At 48.0% G+C, this 19,521-nt stretch overlaps 2 protein-coding genes and 1 long non-coding RNA gene across 17 annotated transcripts in view; 2 read left to right on the forward strand and 1 right to left on the reverse strand.

Moving 5' to 3' along the window:
• Positions 1-4,817, reverse strand: part of LOC119864977 — a 60,104-nt gene extending 55,287 nt beyond the window's left edge. Inside the window, exons 1-3 of the long non-coding RNA XR_005375658.1 lie at positions 4,620-4,817; positions 3,946-4,153; positions 18-150 (exon numbers count right to left, since the gene is read on the reverse strand). This is a non-coding gene — a long non-coding RNA (uncharacterized LOC119864977). The remainder of the gene's footprint in view (positions 1-17; positions 151-3,945; positions 4,154-4,619) is intronic.
• The window catches only part of C2CD3 (C2 domain containing 3 centriole elongation regulator), a 151,022-nt gene extending 144,750 nt beyond the window's left edge, over positions 1-6,272 (forward strand). For 5 of the 15 annotated variants that reach the window (XM_038568652.1, XM_038568653.1, XM_038568658.1 and 2 more), the window contains one exon: positions 2,785-3,542. In XM_038568652.1, coding sequence (XP_038424580.1) covers positions 2,785-2,925 — 141 coding nt within the window. In that variant the 3' untranslated portion in view covers positions 2,926-3,542. The other 10 variants (XR_005375650.1, XR_005375655.1, XR_005375654.1 and 7 more) reach the window with 8 other exon arrangements.
• A 6,912-nt stretch (positions 6,273-13,184) lies between these two features.
• On the forward strand, positions 13,185-19,124 carry UCP3 (uncoupling protein 3). The gene is given in 6 exon segments (NM_001003047.1): positions 13,185-13,310; positions 13,806-14,016; positions 14,306-14,506; positions 15,700-15,801; positions 16,361-16,541; positions 19,010-19,124. Coding segments are annotated over 6 exon segments (936 nt in total).
• Positions 19,125-19,521: the final 397 nt, after the last annotated feature.

Consider the following 19,521-nt stretch of genomic DNA (forward strand, 5'->3'; position numbering starts at 1 on the left):
TGCATCTCAGATCTCACCTCTGTGTGAAGCCTCCCCTGTCCATCTTGGCTGTTAGGAATTGCTCCTTTCTCCGTGTTTGAGTTCTGAGCTTCATCTCTGTGATTGCTGGGTAGGTTGGCATCTGTCTTCTCCCCTGTAGCCTAAGCAGCCCTGTGGGGGACAGAAACCATGCCTACTTAATGTCCTTAAAAAGTGAGGGGGTTGAACAGATCTTAGGCTCCTGAAAGGCTTGATGAGTCACCAACAAAGGTCTTTGATGGTCATTTCAGGAACTGACGTTCTTGGCCCTTCCAATGATGGAGAACAAGACTCATCAGAGCCTCCTAAACAATGCTTCTCTTCTGGCAGATGAAGACACAGAAGCCTGGTTTAGGATTTGAGATAGGAGACTGCTCTTAGGCCTGTTTTCCCATCTAGCTTATAGAACAAGCATCTCTCTAGTCCTCCTTAACTGTAGCAGAGAAAGAAATGGAAAAGCAAGGTACATCTGGTGACCCAGAAGATCTGTCTGCAAAGTAGCCAGGGTACTGGAAGGGGATTTGGTGTTACCTCTAAATCCCAAATAGCTCACAAAACAAGTCTTGGATCTTGGGAGTAGAGAGGGGTATATGGAGACTCAATGTGCTGCCAAGCCCCTGAGGATTTGACTTAACCAAAGGCCTGACATATGGTAGGCCAATGACCAGTGGTTCTAGAATGAATAAGATGTTTTCTGTAAGAGGCAGTCTCCTCCCCACCCAATTTCAGCCTCTGGTCACCATGGCTTGGTCCCACCCATTCACTGATCTAGCAGCTACCAAGCTCCCATCTTGGATCTGGCCCAATTGGAGTCACAAACATCAGACTCAGTCTGTGTCTTCCAGGAGCACCCATCCAGTCTAGATGGGGAGGCCAACAGGCAGTGACTGGGCAACTGGCCTACCCTGTCCTGAAGCCTTATAGGGTACAGGTGCCTATCATATCCTGGAAGGAAGAACTCCAAATGGGAGCAAAGGGTGGGCTTCCTTTTTCTCCTTTTAGCCTAAGCCTGCCTAGAAGATACAGAGCTGTTATCTTCTCATCTCTACTAGCACCGTTTTGCTCTTACTTCTCAGGCAAACCTAACTGTGGGCTATCAGTGCTGACAGTTTGCTCAGGTTGTATGCACTCCTTTAGCATTTAGAATTCCAGACTGGCAAGGATCCTCAAGTTTGCCTGGTTTCCACTCCCCTTATCACAATCTGGCTGCTATTCTATTTTTTTTTTTTTTAGTAGATCACTGTCCTCTCTGAGCTATGGAAGTCAGAACTGGGTTCTGTACATTTCTGTCTCCTCACAGGCATTTAAAATTTTTGGGTTTTTTTTAAGATTTATTTATTCATGAGCAACACAGAAAGAGGCAGAGACATAGATAGAGGGAGAAATAGGCTCATCGCAGGGAGCCCAATGCGGGACTCGATCCTGGATCCCAGGATCATGCCCTGAGCCGAAGGCAGACACTAGACGCTCAACCACTGAGCCATTCAGGCATCCTGGCATTTGAAAGGTTAAAGAAATGGAGGAAAGAAGGGATTACTAAATGTTACTGACTCCAGAAAATCTCTAGGGAAAATCTAGAAAAATCAGAAAATCTCCACCAAGCTGATTCTGGTCATTCTGGCCTGGGCACTGGTACTGTGTGCTGTCTGTGTCTCCATCACCTTATGAAGATCTCAGCTGTTGGATTTGGGGACAGAGAAGAGATACCCATCCATAGTGCAGGCTACATGCCGTGAGGTCAGCCAAGTTCACCTGTTATGGCGACTCCCATCTCCTTTTAGCACTGCCTCTTCCCCTGCCATACCTCCACCTCTTCCCCTGGGCCTTACTGTCAGCCAGCCGTCTGGGGTGGCTTTTCTGTATAGCTTTGAGCTCCTTGGGGGCAAGAATGTGGTACAAAAAAAATTAAGTGGGGGTGGGGGTTGAATGAATAAAAGAGTGAGCCATAGAGGAGTCCAGAAGACCACAATCTCATAACCCAAATGTATACGAGGACCTGAAAGGGGAATTAGTGATACCCTGTCAGCCTGAGGCAGGGAAGATTTGGTAGCGGGGTTGTGGGGACATGGTTCATGTTACCTGGCAGCTCTCAGAACATATGGAGAGTGTATTATTCACCAACATCTTCTCCCTGGCAGTTGGATATATTCCCCGGGTGACATATGGAACAGTTACAACTGAGAGGACAAATGACTTATCTATACCCATGCAGCAAGAGAAGGGATGAGGCTTTCAGCGTGTACTGGAGGAGATTCCTCCTCTTGAGGCATAGAAAGATTCTAAGCCAGGGTTCACATCATGGCTCTGCCACTCCAAACTTTGGGACCTTGAGCTCATTTAAACCTGAACTGTGGGATCCCTGGGTGGCGCAGCGGTTTGGTGCCTGCCTTTGGCCCAGGGCACGATCCTGGAGATCTGGGATCGAGTCCCACGTTGGGCTCCCGGTGCATGGAGCCTGCTTCTCCCTCTGCCTGTGTCTCTGTGCCTCTCTCTCTCTGTGACTATCATAAATAAATAAAAATAAATATTAAAAAAAAAAAAAAAAAAAAAAACCTGAACTGTAACTGTAGTTTCTTTTATGTGACCTAGGAACAGTGCACCCACCTATGGGGTTGAGGTGAGGGTTAAGCAAGATCAGGTATACTTTGTAAACCAGTCAGCTCTGTATCGATATTAGCCAAAGGACCAAAATACAAAAGGAACCAAAGTCATTTCTTGGAGGTGCCATATCCTCATTGCTTACCTAGCTGACTTCTTCCTCTTCAGGACAAAAGTGGGGCCTCCAGCAGAGCCTTGTCTGGAAGGCCTTGTCGTCCCAGACCTAACTCGCTGCCTCCTAACCTGCCTGAGGAAGAAACTCGCAGGATTGCACGGATATTTTCTTCCCAATATTCCCAGAAAGACTAATACAGCCTGAAACACTAAGGGAAGGCTCCACCTGCCCACCCTCCTTCAGCCTGTCTGGCTTGCATGAGACACAAGGTGTGCTTCGTTCAGGGCCATGAAAGTCCTGAAACCACCACCAGCCTAGTCCATGGATGCCTTGAGACCCATCCAGCACCGACTGGAGGAATGTTCCCAAACCAGTCCAAAGTCCACGTGCCAGGATTTCAGCTCATTCCTTCTAAGGTGAGGCAACAGCTAGAATCAAAGTAGACTCCAGTCCTCAAGTGGAACCACCCATCTTTTGACCAAGAGACCCAACCAGGCATCTCTCGGCTGAGAAACTCCTTCCAGTGTCTTTGATAGCCTACTGCTGACATGAGCCCACCTTCTTTGGCCATTTTTGCCTTAAAGTTTGGGTGGGGTAGAGGACGGGATGAAGATTGTATGCATTGTGCATAGCTGAGGAAATCCAGGGCCACCTCCAGTTGATTTACTTAGAAATAAGGATATTTTGTAGATATAAATTATTTTTATGCTGTGTTGAATTAATCAATAGAAAAAGAGGGGGAAAATCACCTCCTTTAGACTTTTTATCTGATTATCTGAAATTCTAACCATGCTTTTAACTTATTGTTTTTACCCAGCTCTGAAGGTCATTGTTCCTGCCTGTGTCTGAATAAAATCATATTGGTATTTATATTCTGTACACGGTTGTTTTGTGGGTTGGCCACTAGCCCTGGGTGTTAGAAATCCATTTGTGCTCTAACAGCCAAAGGAAAGTTTGAAAACCATGTAGTCCAAAAAAAAAAAAAAAGAAAACCATGTAGTCCCTTAAGCTCACCTGAAACTAATTAAAAAAAAAAAAAGGGATCCCTGTTTGGCGCGATCCTGGAGACCCGGGATCGAATCCCACGTCGGGCTCCCGGTGCATGGACCCTGCTTCTCCCTCTGCCTGTGTCTCTGCCTCTCTCTCTCTCTCTCTCTCTCTCTCTATGACTATCATAAATAAATAAAAATTTAAAAAAAAAAAAAAAAGCTCACCTGATACCAGGGTCAACATGAAGTCTCATGGTGAGAGATCAGATTGGTCCAGATTTGAATGACACCATATTTCCCTTGCTTATGCCTCAAATCCATCAGCAAAGTGGAAGGGTCTCCTGAAACAGGTCTGCTCAGAATCCCTGATCTCTCCAGGATGGATAGCTCTGGCTTAAGACTGTCACACTCCAAACAAACCTATAGACAGGGCCTGTAGAGAAGATAAGGGGCAAAGATCCATCAACAGATGAATGGGTAAAGAAGATGTGGTATATATACACAGTGGAATACTACTCAGTCATGAAAAGGAGATCTTGCCATTTGCCAATGACACGGATGGAACTAGAGGGTATTATGATAAGCAAAGTAAGTTGATCAGAGAAAGAAAATTATCATACGATCTCACTTGTATGAATTTAACAAACAAAACAGGATCATAGAGAAGGGAGGGAAGAATAAAACAAGATTAAATCAGAGAAGGAGACAAACCATAAGAGACTCTTAATCATAGGAAACAGAGTCACTGGAAGGGAGGTGGGGGGATGGGGCACCTGATATAATGAGCACTGGGTGTTATATAAGACTGACAAGTCACTGAACTCTACCTCTAAAACTAGTAATACACTATATGCTAATTGAATTTAAATTAAAAAGAAAATATTTTTTAAAAAACATACCATTTGGTACCCAACATCTCTCCAAAGTGAACAGCTAAGCCAGAATAAAGGATGTCCTTGCCAAAAAAAAATGAAAGGGACAATGATGCACAGAGTGGCTGGAAGAGAAAGTTGGAGGAGAACTAAAGTGAAGGGCCCCGCTTTCTTCCCTAAGCACAGGTCGTTTTGCTTAGTCCTCAAAACAACTCTATAACCTGCAGATCATGATACCCATTTTATAGTTAAACTGAAACTTTAAGTCATGTGCCTCTCTGTTCACGTAGCTAGGAAATGAATCACCACACAAAACATTTCCAGAGATGTCACAAGGCTTCTGCACACGGGGAAGAGCCAACGAGTGCTCTGAATCTGGGAAATTCATGGAGAAATACCATGTGGGCGGGAGCAACCAGGGTGGACTTTCTAGAAAAGTTAAGTCTGAGGATGAGCCCAGAGAGAGAACCTGGAGGGCACTAAGGGCCACATGCCACTGGGGATAGAGAAGAGACAGATCTGACTCTGCCACTTCCTTGATAGGTCCCCTCTGGCTTGACTGTCCTATCTGAGCCTCTGTTGCCTCATCTGTAAAACAGAGATAATAACACTTCCTGGGGTGGTTGTGAGGATGAAATGAGATGACATTTGTGAAAGTGCTTCGCCTGCACTTGGCACTTAGTGAAAGCTGAGGAAATGTCAGCTCCTCCCACTCCTCCCCCACTCTCCTGAAGCTCCTGAAGCTTCCAGAGACCAGCAGATAGGCAAACACACCGACAACTCTGAGACAGGCAGGATGTGCCCTAGAGGGTACAGGGTAATGCAGGAATCCCAAGGAGGGACAGAGTGCCCCCCCCCATCAGTGAAGTGCCCTCAGACCAGGTTGTTCCCCTTCATTTGTTCATCTCGCCCCCCCCCCCCACCTTCAGCCGGCCAGCTCACCCCCTCCCCAGTGCCTTCCTCTAAGGTTGACAGTGGAGCTTTCAAAGCACAGGGCTCCACCTCCCTTAAGGCCACATGGAACCGACAGAGGGGCAGTCAGGGGCCCAGACCTGAGGGGTTAAGCCTCAGATGAAGAATATTCCTTCCAAATCCTGTTCCAGCTTCTGTAAATAACCTGATTGGGTCAAGTTAGGATAAGGCCACAGGAGGACATGGGCTGTTCCTACCCAGGTGGTTTCTCCTATCCAGGCCAAGGCAGCCCCCAATAACACAAGGGCACCCTAAGGGCCTGTAAACCACCACCTACACTTTAAAAGGGTGTTATTTACCAGTATCTTCTCCCAGAAAGTTGGATCTCTTTCTGGGTGACAGCTCAGAGGTGAAATGCCTTGCAAGGGTATAAGCCATGCAGCCTGGCTTAAGGGTATAAAGTACACATTTGACAATTAGCCATCAACTCCCTCACTTCCTTTCAGGCACTGTCCCTGCTGAGACCTGAAAATGGGTGTTTCTGATCCCCAGATGCTTGTTGAACCCAGCCACCTGCAACCAACCTTGGAACTTCTGGCGCCTGTTGGATTCTGGGGACAGGGAGCCAAAGCAGACACACCTAGCCCTGCCCTCAAGAAGCTTCCCAGGCCCATGTAAGCTGAGTCCTCCTTCTGGGTACTCCATGGCCCACAGCAGCCTCCTTGTTTGAGCTCCTACTGTTTTTTGTTTGTTTGTTTTAAATTTTTTATTTATTTATTTTTTAAGATTTTATTTATTTATTCATGAAAGACACAGAGAGAAAGGCAGAGAACATAGGCAGAGGGAGAAGCAGGCTCCAGGCAGGGAGCCTGATGTGGGACTCAATCCTGAGACCGGGGGATCATGCTCTGAGCCAAGGGCAGGTGCTCAACTGCTGAGCCACCCAGGTGTCCCTTGAGCTCCTACTCTTTATCCCACACCATGTACCTGCTGCAATTCACCCACCACCTTCAGGCATTTCCAGCTAGAGCCCAGAACCTACTTCCTGAGCACAACCTCAGCAATCCTAGCAGCCCCTTCCCTTATAAACGCTAACACAACTGCCTGTGCTGCTGATGTTAGGGCAGGGCCTGTTCTAAGGAAGAGGACAGGCACAGCTTTGACTTTGCACTTGAGTGTCTGGACTCATGACCACTTGCCCTGCAGCCATGGCTCTGGACTCAAATCCAGAAATGGCTTCTGCCTACCCCTCTGCCCCACCCAGGTAACTCCCCTCCCTCTCCCTCCCCCTCTCCTCTTCTGTCCCCTTACCCACCTCTTTCCTATGTCACCTGGGTCCCAGGTTCAGATGTGCCCCACTCTTCCCCCTCAGTGCCCACAGTAGCAACTGCTAGGGACTCTTCAGGCTGTGCTTCACACACCTTTCCCAGCGCCCTGTGGCTCCCTTCAGCAGCATTCGTGCTGAAGCCTCCATGTCTCAGATGGTAATGGTCACAGCGCATAGGATGTTATAATTTAAGGGCTATAGGTAGGCCCTACCATACACTACCAGTAGGACCTGGGTAAGTCCTTGTCCCTCCCTCACACCATTTTCTCTTCTGTAAAATAAGCATTACAAATGTTAGTATGCTCAGCAATAAAAAAGGAATGAGGTACTGATACATGCTATGACACAGATGCATCTTGAAAGTACTATGCTGGGATCCCTGGGTGGCGCAGTGGTTTAGCGCCTGCCTTTGGCCCAGGGCGCGATCCTGGAGACCCGGGATCGGATCCCACGTCGGGCTCCCAGTGCATGGAGCCTGCTTCTCTCTCTGCCTGTATCTCTGCCTCTCTCTGTCTCTCTGTGTGACTATCATAAATAAATAAAATTTAAAAAAAAAGAACTATGCTAACTGCAAAAAGCTAGTCACATACTATATGATTTCATTTATATGAAAGGTTCAGAAATCATACAATAGAGACAGTAGATTAGTGATTGCTTGGGGCTGAGTGGAAGGGAAGAAGGGAAGTGACTGCTGATGTTCACAAGGATATTAAGGGGTGGTGGGTGGGAGTGGTGAAAATATTCTAAAATTGTGATGATGGGGATCCCTGGGTGGCGCAGCGGTTTAGCGCCTGCCTTTGGCCCAGGGCGCGATCCTGGAGACCCGGGATCGAATCCCACATCGGGCTCCCGGTACATGGAGCCTGCTTCTCCCTCTGCCTGTGTCTCTGCCTCTCTCTCTCACTGTGTGCCTATTATAAATTTAAAAAAAAAAATTGTGATGATGGTTGCATAACCGAACTCTAAAAACCACTGAATCGTATCCATTAAATAGGTGGATTGTATGATATGTGAATTATATCTCAGTAAGGCTGTTATTTAAAAAAACAATTCAAAAAAATAATAAAATAAAAAATTAAATAACAGAATCCTGGGTGCCTCAGTTAAGCATCTGCCTTTGGCTGAGGTCATGATCCTAGGGTCCTGGGGTCCTGGGATCAAGGCCCAGGTTGGCCCCCCTGCTCAGCGGGGAGTCTGCTTCTCTCTCTCTCTCCCTCTGTCCCTGCCCACTCCCACCCCTGTTTGTGCACACTCTCTCAAATAAATAAAATATTTAAAAATACACATAAATAAACAGAATCCTAATAGTACTTACCTCATAGGGTTGTGAAATACAGAAATAATGTATATAAAGTATCTGGCACATAGTAGGCGCCAAGAGCCTACTTAATATTAGGAGAGCCCTGCCCAGCCTATCGTGTGTGGCCCTGACCTTTGAATTCTCAAAGGTGACAAATCCAACCCCTATCCCCATATGTTACCCTTATTACCTGAGGTAGCTCTTCCAGCAGCTGGAAGGAGCTATTTTAAAGAACCACAAGTCAGAGGAACTAAACCAGATCTGGAACTCTGACCTTTCCCCTCACCTCCCTGCCACTCACCAGCCAGCCGCCTCTTGTCAAGTGATCAAGCTGTCAACTAAGCTTCTATGGGCTAAGGTTTCAGGTCAGCTGGAACGTATAAAGATAGGTGCCAAGCCAGAGGCAGCAGAGACAACAGTGAATGGCAAGGGGGCAACTAGATCCCTGCTGCCACCTCCAGGGATGGAGCCCTAAGGAGCCTTAAGGGAACCCCGTGCTTCCCCAACCCTGGCTGACTCACAGGTAAGACCCCATTCTCCACCACCCCTTCCCCCTCCATGTGCTGCCCTTAGCTTACAGAGAGCGGTCTGGAGCTGATGGGACACCAATCTGGGGTCACTACAGGGCTGGTAGATTTAGTTCCTCCCCAGCCGCGTCAAGAAAGGGAGAACTGCAACCCTGATGAGGGGACACTGGCTGGGCTGTGTCACACCTCCACACCTGTGTCACTCACGCACAACTCATTTTCCCTTTTCTGCTGGCTGCCTCTGCTGTGATTTTGCAAATCTCCATAAGTAATATGGCTTTCTCCTTAGTGTGGCACAGAATCTCCAGAACCCCTCCAGAGCGTTAAGCCCTTTCCCCATGAGGGTCCTGGGGACCCCTTTTCTGGGTAGAGGTGGTACAGGCACTTCTGGCCTTATATACAGGGAGGTTTGCAGAGCCCCCAAAACTCTTTACTCAGGCGGCTTCCTCCGCGGGGATGCTGTGGAGGCTTTGCCAGGAGGGTGAGACCAGGCGGGGCATCTCAGAACGGGGTCCCTTGACCCCTGCTTCAGAGCTGCCATGGAGAACAGATACCCCAGCCCCAGCCTACACCTGAATCAGGATATCTGGCCTTGAGGGCCTCTGAGAATCCACTCTGTAAACAAGCAGCTCCAGGGATCCTGAGCTCTCCCTGAAATGTGAGGCTCTGGACCCTGAAACAGGCACGGTGTCAGACCAGGGCTCCAATCCCAGCCCCATCCCTTCAGTCTTATGATTGGCGGAAGCCCTTGGAGCCTGACATCCCTTGTTTATGAAGTGGGAATCACTGTGACCACTACTGCATAGCCTTATAAAGGGACTGAATTAGTCAATACCTATAAAGCCCTCAGCCCCATGCCTCATGCAAGAAGCACTGAGCAGACATTAATGGGGCACTACTACCATGGCCACATAGCAAGAACACCCCATCCATCCATCAAGAGCCCCAGCAGAGCTACAGAGAGAAGAGTTCTTGCTCTCAACTTCACCTTTGCCAGTGGCAAAAGTTCTGCTGCCAGCTAGGTTTTCTCAAGTATCAATTCAGGAGGCTGGAGAATGCATCAGTCACACAGCCCTGGTGGGAATCCCACTTCTGCTCATTATGTGACCTCTGCCCGGTCATTTCACCTTTCTGGGCCTCAGTTCACAACTCTTCAAGTGGAGTAAAAATACCTAACTCGTAGGATTCTTCCCTTAGAGTCTGAGTGGCTACCAAAGGCTTTGAAGAAAGGACACTCCTACAACCAGTAAGAGACATTAGAGAACACAATCCCCAAAGCTTTGAAGAAAGGACACTCCTACAACCAGTAAGAGACATTAGAGAACACAGTCCCCAAGGGCCTCCCTAACCCTGATTGTCAGGCACTCATTCCTGATGCTGGGGCTCTGAGCAGTCCAGCTCACGTCAGAGAAGAGGAAAAGCAGAGGAAATGCCATGGCTTGAAACAAGAGAGGCAGCTGCTCGTGCATACACCTGCACATGCATTCCAGCCCCAGACAGAGGAGCCAGAGCCTCCTTGCTGGGAACTGAGCCCTCCTGGCAGCTGCTGGTCTCCTGTAGGCAAAGGGAAAGGGGAAGGAGGCAAGTGGAGGACAGGGTTCTCCTAGCACGCTGCAGTCTGTCCCCTCAGCCAGGCTCCACACCACCACCCCTAGGAGCCAGATCCTTCTTGGACCCTCAGGGAGGCAGTACAGAAAAGCAGGAAAACAGGCTGTGGGAGGAGCACTGCAGAGGGAGCCCAAGGCCTGACTGTGTGGCACACACAGGTCTCAGCCTCTCAGGCCATTTTCATTTGCCAAGCTGGTGGCAGCATTCCTCACCAAGCTGTTGTTCTGTATGCATTAATTCTCAGATGGGTTTGCAAAATAATTCATTAACTGCAAAGGGCTTTGAATGCCCTCAATAAAAAAGATGAGGTCTGGAAATCCATACTACCATACCCACTGGGGTTTCTAGGGGAAAGGTGAAGGGGCCTCCTCGCCATCAGAGGAATTTAGTTGAGGTTCTGTGCCTTTAAACCAGTCTCTCTCCATCTTAAGCCTCTTTAGCCTCTTTTTCTCATCCATAAAATGGATTTAAATGCTGCCCTGCCTTCTTTCCAAGGCCCTTTTGAGCCTAGTATAACAGAGTGAACCAGGATCTGACACTAGTCGCTGGTATATTTAGCAAGCTAATGTCTCAAAGCCTTGGTTTGCTCATCCAAAAGTAAGGGAAAGGAGCAGCTACCTCTCAGGAAAGTTGTGAAAATTCAATGGGATTGTGTGTAAAACTCTACAGAGGGCCTCACAGTCAGGTGGTCATTTTCTCCTCCTCCCTAGTTGAATCCATACGCTGGGCTCTGACACAAGCTCATGCCTTCCCTGCATCTGGAACACCCTTCCTGCTTCAGCTGCTGAAATCCTGCTCACTTTTCAAAGCCTAACTTATGTGACCCTCCTCCCACCCCCCACCATGAGTTGGTTCTTATCCCACCTCACAAACAAAAGACAGGGCCTCCTCCTCCTTTGGGTCGCTTCTTGGTGCTTTCCTGCCCCCTGACATTCGTCCAACCCATCCTGCACTAGTTATTTGTAGGTGTGTCTGATACCCCCACAGAACTCCTGAGGAGTTCCTTGTAGGCAAGTGGCACAGACTCTTTTTGCTTATCCTCAGATTCCCTGGAATTCCAAGAACCCAGCATGAGGTTGATCTTAAGGAGTCCGCCAACCATGGCAAGGACTTTGTTCTGAATAAGTGCTCCCTCTGCTCGTTCTCTCTCTCTCTCTCAGATAAATAAATAATCATCTTTTTAAAAATAAATAAATAATAAAAGCATCCCCTTTTTCTGGGCATGATTTAAAAGTTGTCCCACCACACTATGACCCAGGCTTCTAGACTGGGATCCAGTGGCTGGTGAGTTCCAACCTATAGTGGTCAAAAATATCTGATTGCTAAGATAATCACTTACACTTTAGCATGAATTAGAACATCAGTTTCATCTTAAGAACAGTCTTTTTAGGGAAAGCTGGCAGCAAGCATAAGAGTTTAGGTACCATGTAGGTTGAGGGGACAGCACAGAGACAACCAGAGTTCTAAATGTCAGTCCTGAAAGACTTGAGTGGTCACCCTTATCTTTTTGCATCCAATGATAAATTGGTGAACAGGTAATATATTATTCTCATTTACCCAAGGAAGTTAAATGATATTGCTAAGTTCCCACCACCATTAGTAAGCCATGAAGACTAGGCAGCTCAGGTCTCCTCACCACAGGACCAGAGTTTTCTTATTGCCCCATAAAGAAGGGCACATACACTGTGCCCATTTCACAGCTCTGTGGGACTGGCCCTGGCTCCAGAGGTGAGGTCACTTAAGAGTCCAGGATCGCAGCACGCTACAGGTATGTGTGAGTTGGGCACCAGGGTGTGTGACCTGCTAAGAAATGGCATCAGCACCAAAACCTGATGCACAGAAGTACATGTTATAAGAATGCAGCACTGCCCATGACAGGTGTGACAGCTTTCCAAGGTAACCACAGCTAAGCCAGGACCTTCAGCTGCAAACGTGCCCCTGGTCAGCCCGCAGTAGGATGGGCGCAGGCATGAGTGCACACTGGGAGATGGGGCACCTTCTCTTGATCCAAGATTGATCCTCCTCTGTCTGAGAAACTCGTTCTCTTCAGCTGAGAAGGGATACACTCAGAAGTGTGAGGGGGAAAAAGGCATGTGCTGAGCCAGGCAGATCAGCCGCCACTGCCCCCAATATTAGTAGCAGGACACTCTGTACCCCATCTCCCCAGAAACTCTGGGGAGGAAGGGCAGCGAAGGAGCCCAGGACCAGTCTCCCTCCCTCCTCCAAAGCAGAATACTAGCCCCAGAAATCTTACAGTGTGGGGAGGAAACATCTCTAATCATAGATTAACAATCTCTAGTGACAGAGAAGGAATCACAGGCCAGGAAGGATTTCATTTTAAGTATAATAAGAGTGTATTCAGGCAGTCTTGCAAAAAAACAGGCTTTCATCCAAGATAACTAACAGTTTAGGTGAGTCACAAGGCACAGTCATATTGTTGATTTGGGACCTGAAGTGGAGAGACTGGTAGGCTCTCTGTACACTTCAGGGAGCAGGTCCTTCCCAGGGAGCAGCTTGATGCAGGGGACGGAGAACAGGGTGGTGGGTGGAGTCAGAATGAGGTCTGCTCCCTTCCTGAGCCTCAGTTTCCTCCTCTAAAGGATGAAGATCCACCTGGTCAGTAGAGGGAGGAGGAAGAGAGGGTGAGGATCACAAGAGAGAAGATATGGGGAAGTGACCTGTTCTATAAGCCAAATCCCCTCAGCTAAGCATAGCAGTGCCCAGGCTTTTCTCTTACTAAAGCTTCTCCCAGTACTGAAAGAGCCTGGGGACAGGTCCGGATGGGCCAAGGTCAATCTGCCTCCTCCGGCCTGTCTCCTGCAGCCTCCTCCCTGCACTAAAGCTCAGGGCTGCAAAGTGGCCTCTCTTCTTGGACCTCACCTGGACCCTGGAGGGACCAAGCAGAACCTTCTGGGACCATGGTTGGACTAAAGCCTTCAGAGGTACCCCCTACCACAGCTGTGAAATTCCTGGGGGCAGGCACAGCAGCCTGTTTTGCTGATCTCCTCACCTTTCCACTGGACACAGCCAAGGTTCGCCTGCAGGTAGGTGCTTTTTGACAAGGGTCATTGTTCAGATCAAAAGAGGGACTGAGTTCTCCACTCCAGCACCTCTTGTGTCTGCCCGCATGCTCTTCTTCACACAGAACTCTGAGCAGGCCACTCACTCCGCTGCTTATAATCCTGCCTCACCATCCAAGACAAAAAAAAAAAAAAAAAATCTTAGTTCCTTGGGCCCTTCATGGCCTTGCCCTACTTCGTAAACCATAAAGTGTGAAGTAAAAGTAACTGTGACCTTGGACAAAACACTGATCACTTGTTGTGGGAAAAACAATATGTCCTCCATTTGCTCTGAAGGCTGAGCATCACACCACGTATAACAGTTCGTGAGCTCTACACTGATGACCTCAGCTGTTTTTACTGGGATGTGATGACTATAATCCTACTTGTTCTCAAGAACCAGCCCTGGACAGGTCCTTCTGCACCCAGCCCCATCTGCCCCCTCCCAGCTCCTCACAACTCTGCTGGGATGTTCCTCAGATCCAGGGGGAGAACCAGGCGACACAGGCAGCCCGGAGAATCCAATACCGCGGTGTGCTGGGCACCATCCTGACCATGGTGCGCACCGAGGGCCCCCGCAGCCCCTACAACGGGCTGGTCGCCGGCCTGCAGCGCCAGATGAGCTTTGCCTCCATCCGCATTGGCCTCTATGACTCTGTCAAGCAGTTCTACACCCCCAAAGGATCAGACCGTGAGTGCCTGGTATCCTGTAGACATCGAGGGGGTAGGCAGAAGCAGACTCTAGGCTAATAGATCAGAGATGAGGGCAGTATAGACTTAGAGGCAGAACTGGGGCATAGAAGGGTGGTAATAGACATTCGCAAGGAGACTGAGCTGCTGTCAGAAATCTGCTGAGCCTCTCTAGAACCCTGGCCTAGAAGAGGCAGGCCTCAGGCAGAGGCAGGCCCACAGAGAACAGCATCAAGCCCAGAAAAGTGTAGGTAATAGAACATCGACCTACTCTCTTTCCTTCTCTCCAGACTCCAGCATCACTACGCGGATTTTGGCAGGCTGCACCACAGGAGCCATGGCAGTATCATGTGCCCAGCCCACAGATGTGGTGAAGGTCCGATTTCAGGCCAGCATACACCTTGGGGCGGGGAGCAACAGGAAGTACAGTGGGACAATGGATGCCTACAGGACCATCGCCAGGGAAGAAGGGGTCAGGGGCCTATGGAAAGGTAGGCCTGGACTCGAGGCTCACAGGGTCGTGGGCAGAGCACTCCTCACCCCTGAGCTAGGGCAGAGAACCGAGCAAGGAGGGAACTCCCAGAATGATATATTTCAGTGATTCTGTAAGATCATCTCAACCAAAACTATCACACTGACCTGCCAGAGTGCCCCAAATTCAGTTCAATTTGTCAACCCTTCAGCATGTGCAGGTTGATGTGCAGGAGACAGAAATGAATAGAAGATACCCACCATGCCCTCATGGCTCTCACAAAGAGAGGAGATGAGATATGTCAAGGAGCAGCCATTCCACAGGATAGGATGTGCTAGGTTCATGTTCAGGTACAGGGCCAGAGGTAGGAGAGGCTGTGCAGGCTCTGAGGGGAAGGTGACCTATAAACTGGGCCTCAAAGGCTCAGTGGGCTCTAGGTGTGTGGGGATGGAAGGGAAGGGCTTTCCCAACAAAGTTCTATCCATAGGACATGGGCTCTAGGTGTGTGGGGATGGAAGGGAAGGGCTTTCCCAACAAAGTTCTATCCATAGGACATGGAGAACAGAGGCCACTAGAGGAGGCAGCTGTGAGTTGTCGGGTACAGGGAGAAGTGATAAGAAGGAGGCCTCCTCAGGAGTAAAGTTTTCAAGTTCCCTATGTGTCCAAATGGAGGTCACCTTGACAAATGCTGGAATCTCTCCCACATGTGGACCAGGGGTCATACAAATCCTTGCAGAAGAAACAGTGGCCCAGTGGTTAAGCAGGACCTTTGGGTCATACCCTTATTTGCTTTATGCTTTCCCAAAGCCCAGCCCTCATCTGGGATGTCAGTAGCTTGGTCCTGATGCTCTCCTAGGGCCTCCCAGGGTCACCCAGAGCCTTGCCTCCCTCTTCCAAACAAAGGCTTCCTTGCCTGGTTTTAGCCAGCTGTCAGGGAGGCATATTTTAATCTTGGTAGATATTGCAGATTATTCTCCAAAATGTGGCTCAAACAAACATAAGAAGGCTTCTCTATTTTCTGTCTCTGAGGTGGACATGGATAATTTAAGTGTTAACCCCAGAGAGGAAAGTGTGGAATCTGCTCAACTGAGGCAGGCTCCTCTGAGACCACTAGAATGGAGACTTCTGCCCCCAAACTGGAGCCTGTGGCCTTGCAACCAGAAAATCCATGTCTATTTTTCACTCATCAGTCCCGACTCCATCCTTTAACAGGAACTTTGCCCAACATCACAAGGAATGCCATCGTCAACTGTGCTGAGATGGTGACCTATGACATCATCAAGGAGAAGCTGCTAGACTATCATCTGCTCACTGGTGAGGCCCTGGGCTCCAGGCAGCTGCCCTCCCACAGCAGGGAGGGAACCTGAAATTCCACAGAGGGGGCACCACTCAGAGGTAACAGGGCATTAGAAGGAGCAGAGAGAAGAGTAGTGCCCAATAAAGATGCCCAGTACAGGAATGCCTCTCTACTTGTTAGATGGGATGCTGCCCAATTCATGAATCATTTAATAATGCCAATTAGATCTTAAAAAAAAAAAAAAAAACCCAGTCGCTCATTGTAATGAATGGGAAAGAACCCTGGATAGGGAGGCCAGAGTCCTGGATGCCAGCCCAGCACATCCCATCATGCATCTTTAAGCAAGAGTCGCCTTCTCTGACTTCATTTTCCTCTGCGATCGTTGGGCTGCACAGCCTTCTAACTGTGGCACAGCCCTGTTCTATTCTGCAAGTACTGTGTGAGATTTAGAAAGCACTATCGTTACACTCAAGGAGTCCACAGTTTAGTGAAAGACAAAGGATGACACACATGGAATAGAAAAGGGGCCTTTCTGTTATTTGCTACTGATATTTGCTCCTTCCTTCCCTGCTACAGACAATTTCCCCTGCCACTTTATTTCTGCCTTTGGAGCCGGTTTCTGTGCCACAGTGGTGGCCTCCCCAGTGGATGTGGTGAAGACCCGGTACATGAACTCGCCCCCAGGCCAATACTGCAGCCCCCTGGACTGTATGCTGAAGATGGTGACCCAAGAGGGCCCCACAGCCTTCTATAAGGGGTAAGGCTCCCTCTCCTGCATCCAACATCCCTTCCCAGAGAACCTGAGCTTGTTTCCTTCCCTCCTTTCTTTCCTTCCTTCCATGTATAATGTGCATACCAATGGGTCCACCTAGGGATGTGACGGTGAACAGCACAGATGTAAATGTCACAAAGGACAAATATAAAGAACTATGGAAGTTTAAAAAAAAAAAAAGTGAACCAAATCTGATTTGGAGAGTCAGGGGAGGTTTACCTGAGAAAAAGAAGTCTAGGCATATGTCAAGTGCTATTTATGCCCAAATTTATTGGGCAAGGGAGAGAGAGGGAAAGGTAGTTGGTAGTCCTGAGACTTTTCTCCAGCCCACTGACTATAGATCTCTACTGATGGTGGCCAAAATGCCCAAAACACATTGTCACATTTCCTGTGTCTTTGCTTTTATCATTCCCTCTTAATGAAATGCCTTTCCCATATCAGGTACATGCTCTAAATCTTAGCCATACTTCAGAACTAGTTCAAATGCCACCTCCCCAACACTCTCAGGTATAAATTTTTCTTCCTCCCTGTGAACTTCAGCAGTAATACCTTGATACCATTTTTATGGCATTTACCACCTCCTACTTAGTGTTATAGGATTTGTAAGTTTAAATTATGCTCCATGCTAGATCACAAGCTCCTTGAAGCCAGAACTGGTGGCTTATATGCCTTTCATCTTCCTAGCCAAAAGCCAGCACTCAATAATGTAGGTTATTAACAATCACCATGATCACTAAGTCACTAAGTACAAGGCCTTATGCAAAGCACTTTATATAGATTATCTCAACAACCCCCTGTACTGGGCAGTATTCTCCACATTTGCTGAGAAAGAAACTGAGACTCAGAAAGGTCAACTGCCTTATCCAAGATCACAAACTTAAAATGTCAGAGCCATGGCTCTAACTCAGATTATCAGATGCCACCCCACATGTTGTCATCCATCCTACTCCCAAGCTCTTGGCTTGGCCCTCACACCTCCCACCACTTCAGCAGATCGTTTTCTGGTAGGCAATGTTAGATTGGACCCAACATGCAATCAGGTTCTCAAACCTGAGAGTGATATAATAAAACTATTTCAATTGCCAGACTGTTCTTTTCCTATAAGTGCTTCTATCATTACAATCATCAGCAGTAGCCACCTGTCTTCAAACAGCAGCAGACACATACATGACATTTATGGAGCATTGACTGATATTGGGCCCTGCATTGTATACTATACATTAGCTCATTTAATCCTTCACAACAACTCTATGAGGTAAATATCTTACAGATGAGGTCACTAAGGCTTAGAAAGATTAAGTAACTTATCCTAGGTCATAAAGCTAGAAACTGATAGAGCTAGCGTTTGAACCCAGGTCTGACTCTGAAGTTCACATTCATTGCCCCAGTGCTATTCTCCCTGGGGAACCTAGGCTGAGGGTTCTGGAGAAACCTTGGTATGAGGCTATGGTGCCCAAGCAGAGTCCTATAGAGCCAAGAGCAACCAGCCAGGCAAGAAAGTGAGTAGGGTTCATTCCTAGGCAGAAGGATCAGCACAGGTAAAGGCATGGAAGCAAGTCTGGCAGAAGAGGAAAGGACCAGGAGGGTATTAGCAGAGAGAGAGGAGCTAAAGAGGGAGCAGGTCCAGGTCACAGGGTCCACCTTGAGTCTGCAAAGCTGATATGGGGACTGTCTCCCAGCTGTGCTATCACAGGACAGGTAGGCTCTCCGGAGATTAGCTAAACATCATGTCACCCAGTCTTTGCCCTCTGGTGTGCCAGCTTCAAGGTGCCTTGATGGGGCCTCCTCAGGGATGGCCCCTCAGCATATAAATGATTCCAGAAATACCCAGCAGGGTATATGGAGTCAGGTAGTTTTAGTAGAGCTCCTTAACTGCCCTGAGCTTCAATTTTCTTCTTCTCCTCCTTTTCTTCCTCCTCTTCCCCCTGCTCTTTTTTTTTTTTTTTCCAAAGGTTTACTTATTTATTTGAGAGACAGAGAGAGCATGTGAGTGAGCAGAGGGAGGGGTAGTGGGAGAGGAAGAGAGAGAAAGAGATCCCAAGCAGGATCCCTGCAGGGAACCTGACAACATAGGACTCCATCCACAACCCTGAGATCACGACCTGAGCCAAAACCAAGAGTTGGATGCTTAACCAATTGAGCCAACCACGTGCCCCTGGGCCTCAGTCTCTAAAAAAGAAATGTGGCAACCATCATAGCTACTTTATAGAATTGTGGGAATTAACTGCCTAACACAGAACCTGGCTCAAAATGTGTTTTCTTTCCTTTCCTGACTTCAGCCTCTGCCTAAATTCCTTCAGTAGAGAAAAAAGTCTGAAGAAATCTCAGAAAATGCTCATGACTAACAGAAGCCTAGGTCTTTTGGCACTGACACTGTGAATAGGGGGAGCACTGGTGGTATATTCAGGATTCTTAGTCTGCTCCACCTATGTTTTGGTTGTTTCTCTCAACAGATTTACACCATCCTTTTTGCGTTTGGGAACCTGGAATGTGGTGATGTTTGTGACCTATGAGCAGCTGAAACGGGCCTTGATGAAAGTCCAGATGCTACGGGAATCTCCATTCTGAATAAGGCAGGGCCATGTGGTACTTTGCTGGAACAAGAACCACTGAAGAATGCATTAAAGCAGTGGGTCCATGCTCACACACACCCACACATGTTTACAGAACTGTTTACTTGCTGCTGAGTCAAGAAAGAGAAGTGGAGGAAGGATTCTGGCCTTCAGTGCTTTGTCTTAAACACATTTGTTTTGCACTGACAAGATGGAAAATAAATTATATTAATTTTGGGGACCTATTAAGTTGGATGCCTAACATTTAGGCAAGAGAGAATAAACCAAAACATCCATTTGGATAAAAACAAAAGTTTGCAAACTGATGTCCTCTTAAAAAAAACAATCTGATTAGATGATGAATTGTGTACAGGAAAGGCTGAAAGCATGACAGGACAGGAGTGGCACATGAT

This window comes from Canis lupus, chromosome 21 (genome assembly GCF_011100685.1).
Source record: "Canis lupus familiaris isolate Mischka breed German Shepherd chromosome 21, alternate assembly UU_Cfam_GSD_1.0, whole genome shotgun sequence".
NCBI classification, from domain to species: Eukaryota; Metazoa; Chordata; class Mammalia; order Carnivora; family Canidae; genus Canis; species Canis lupus.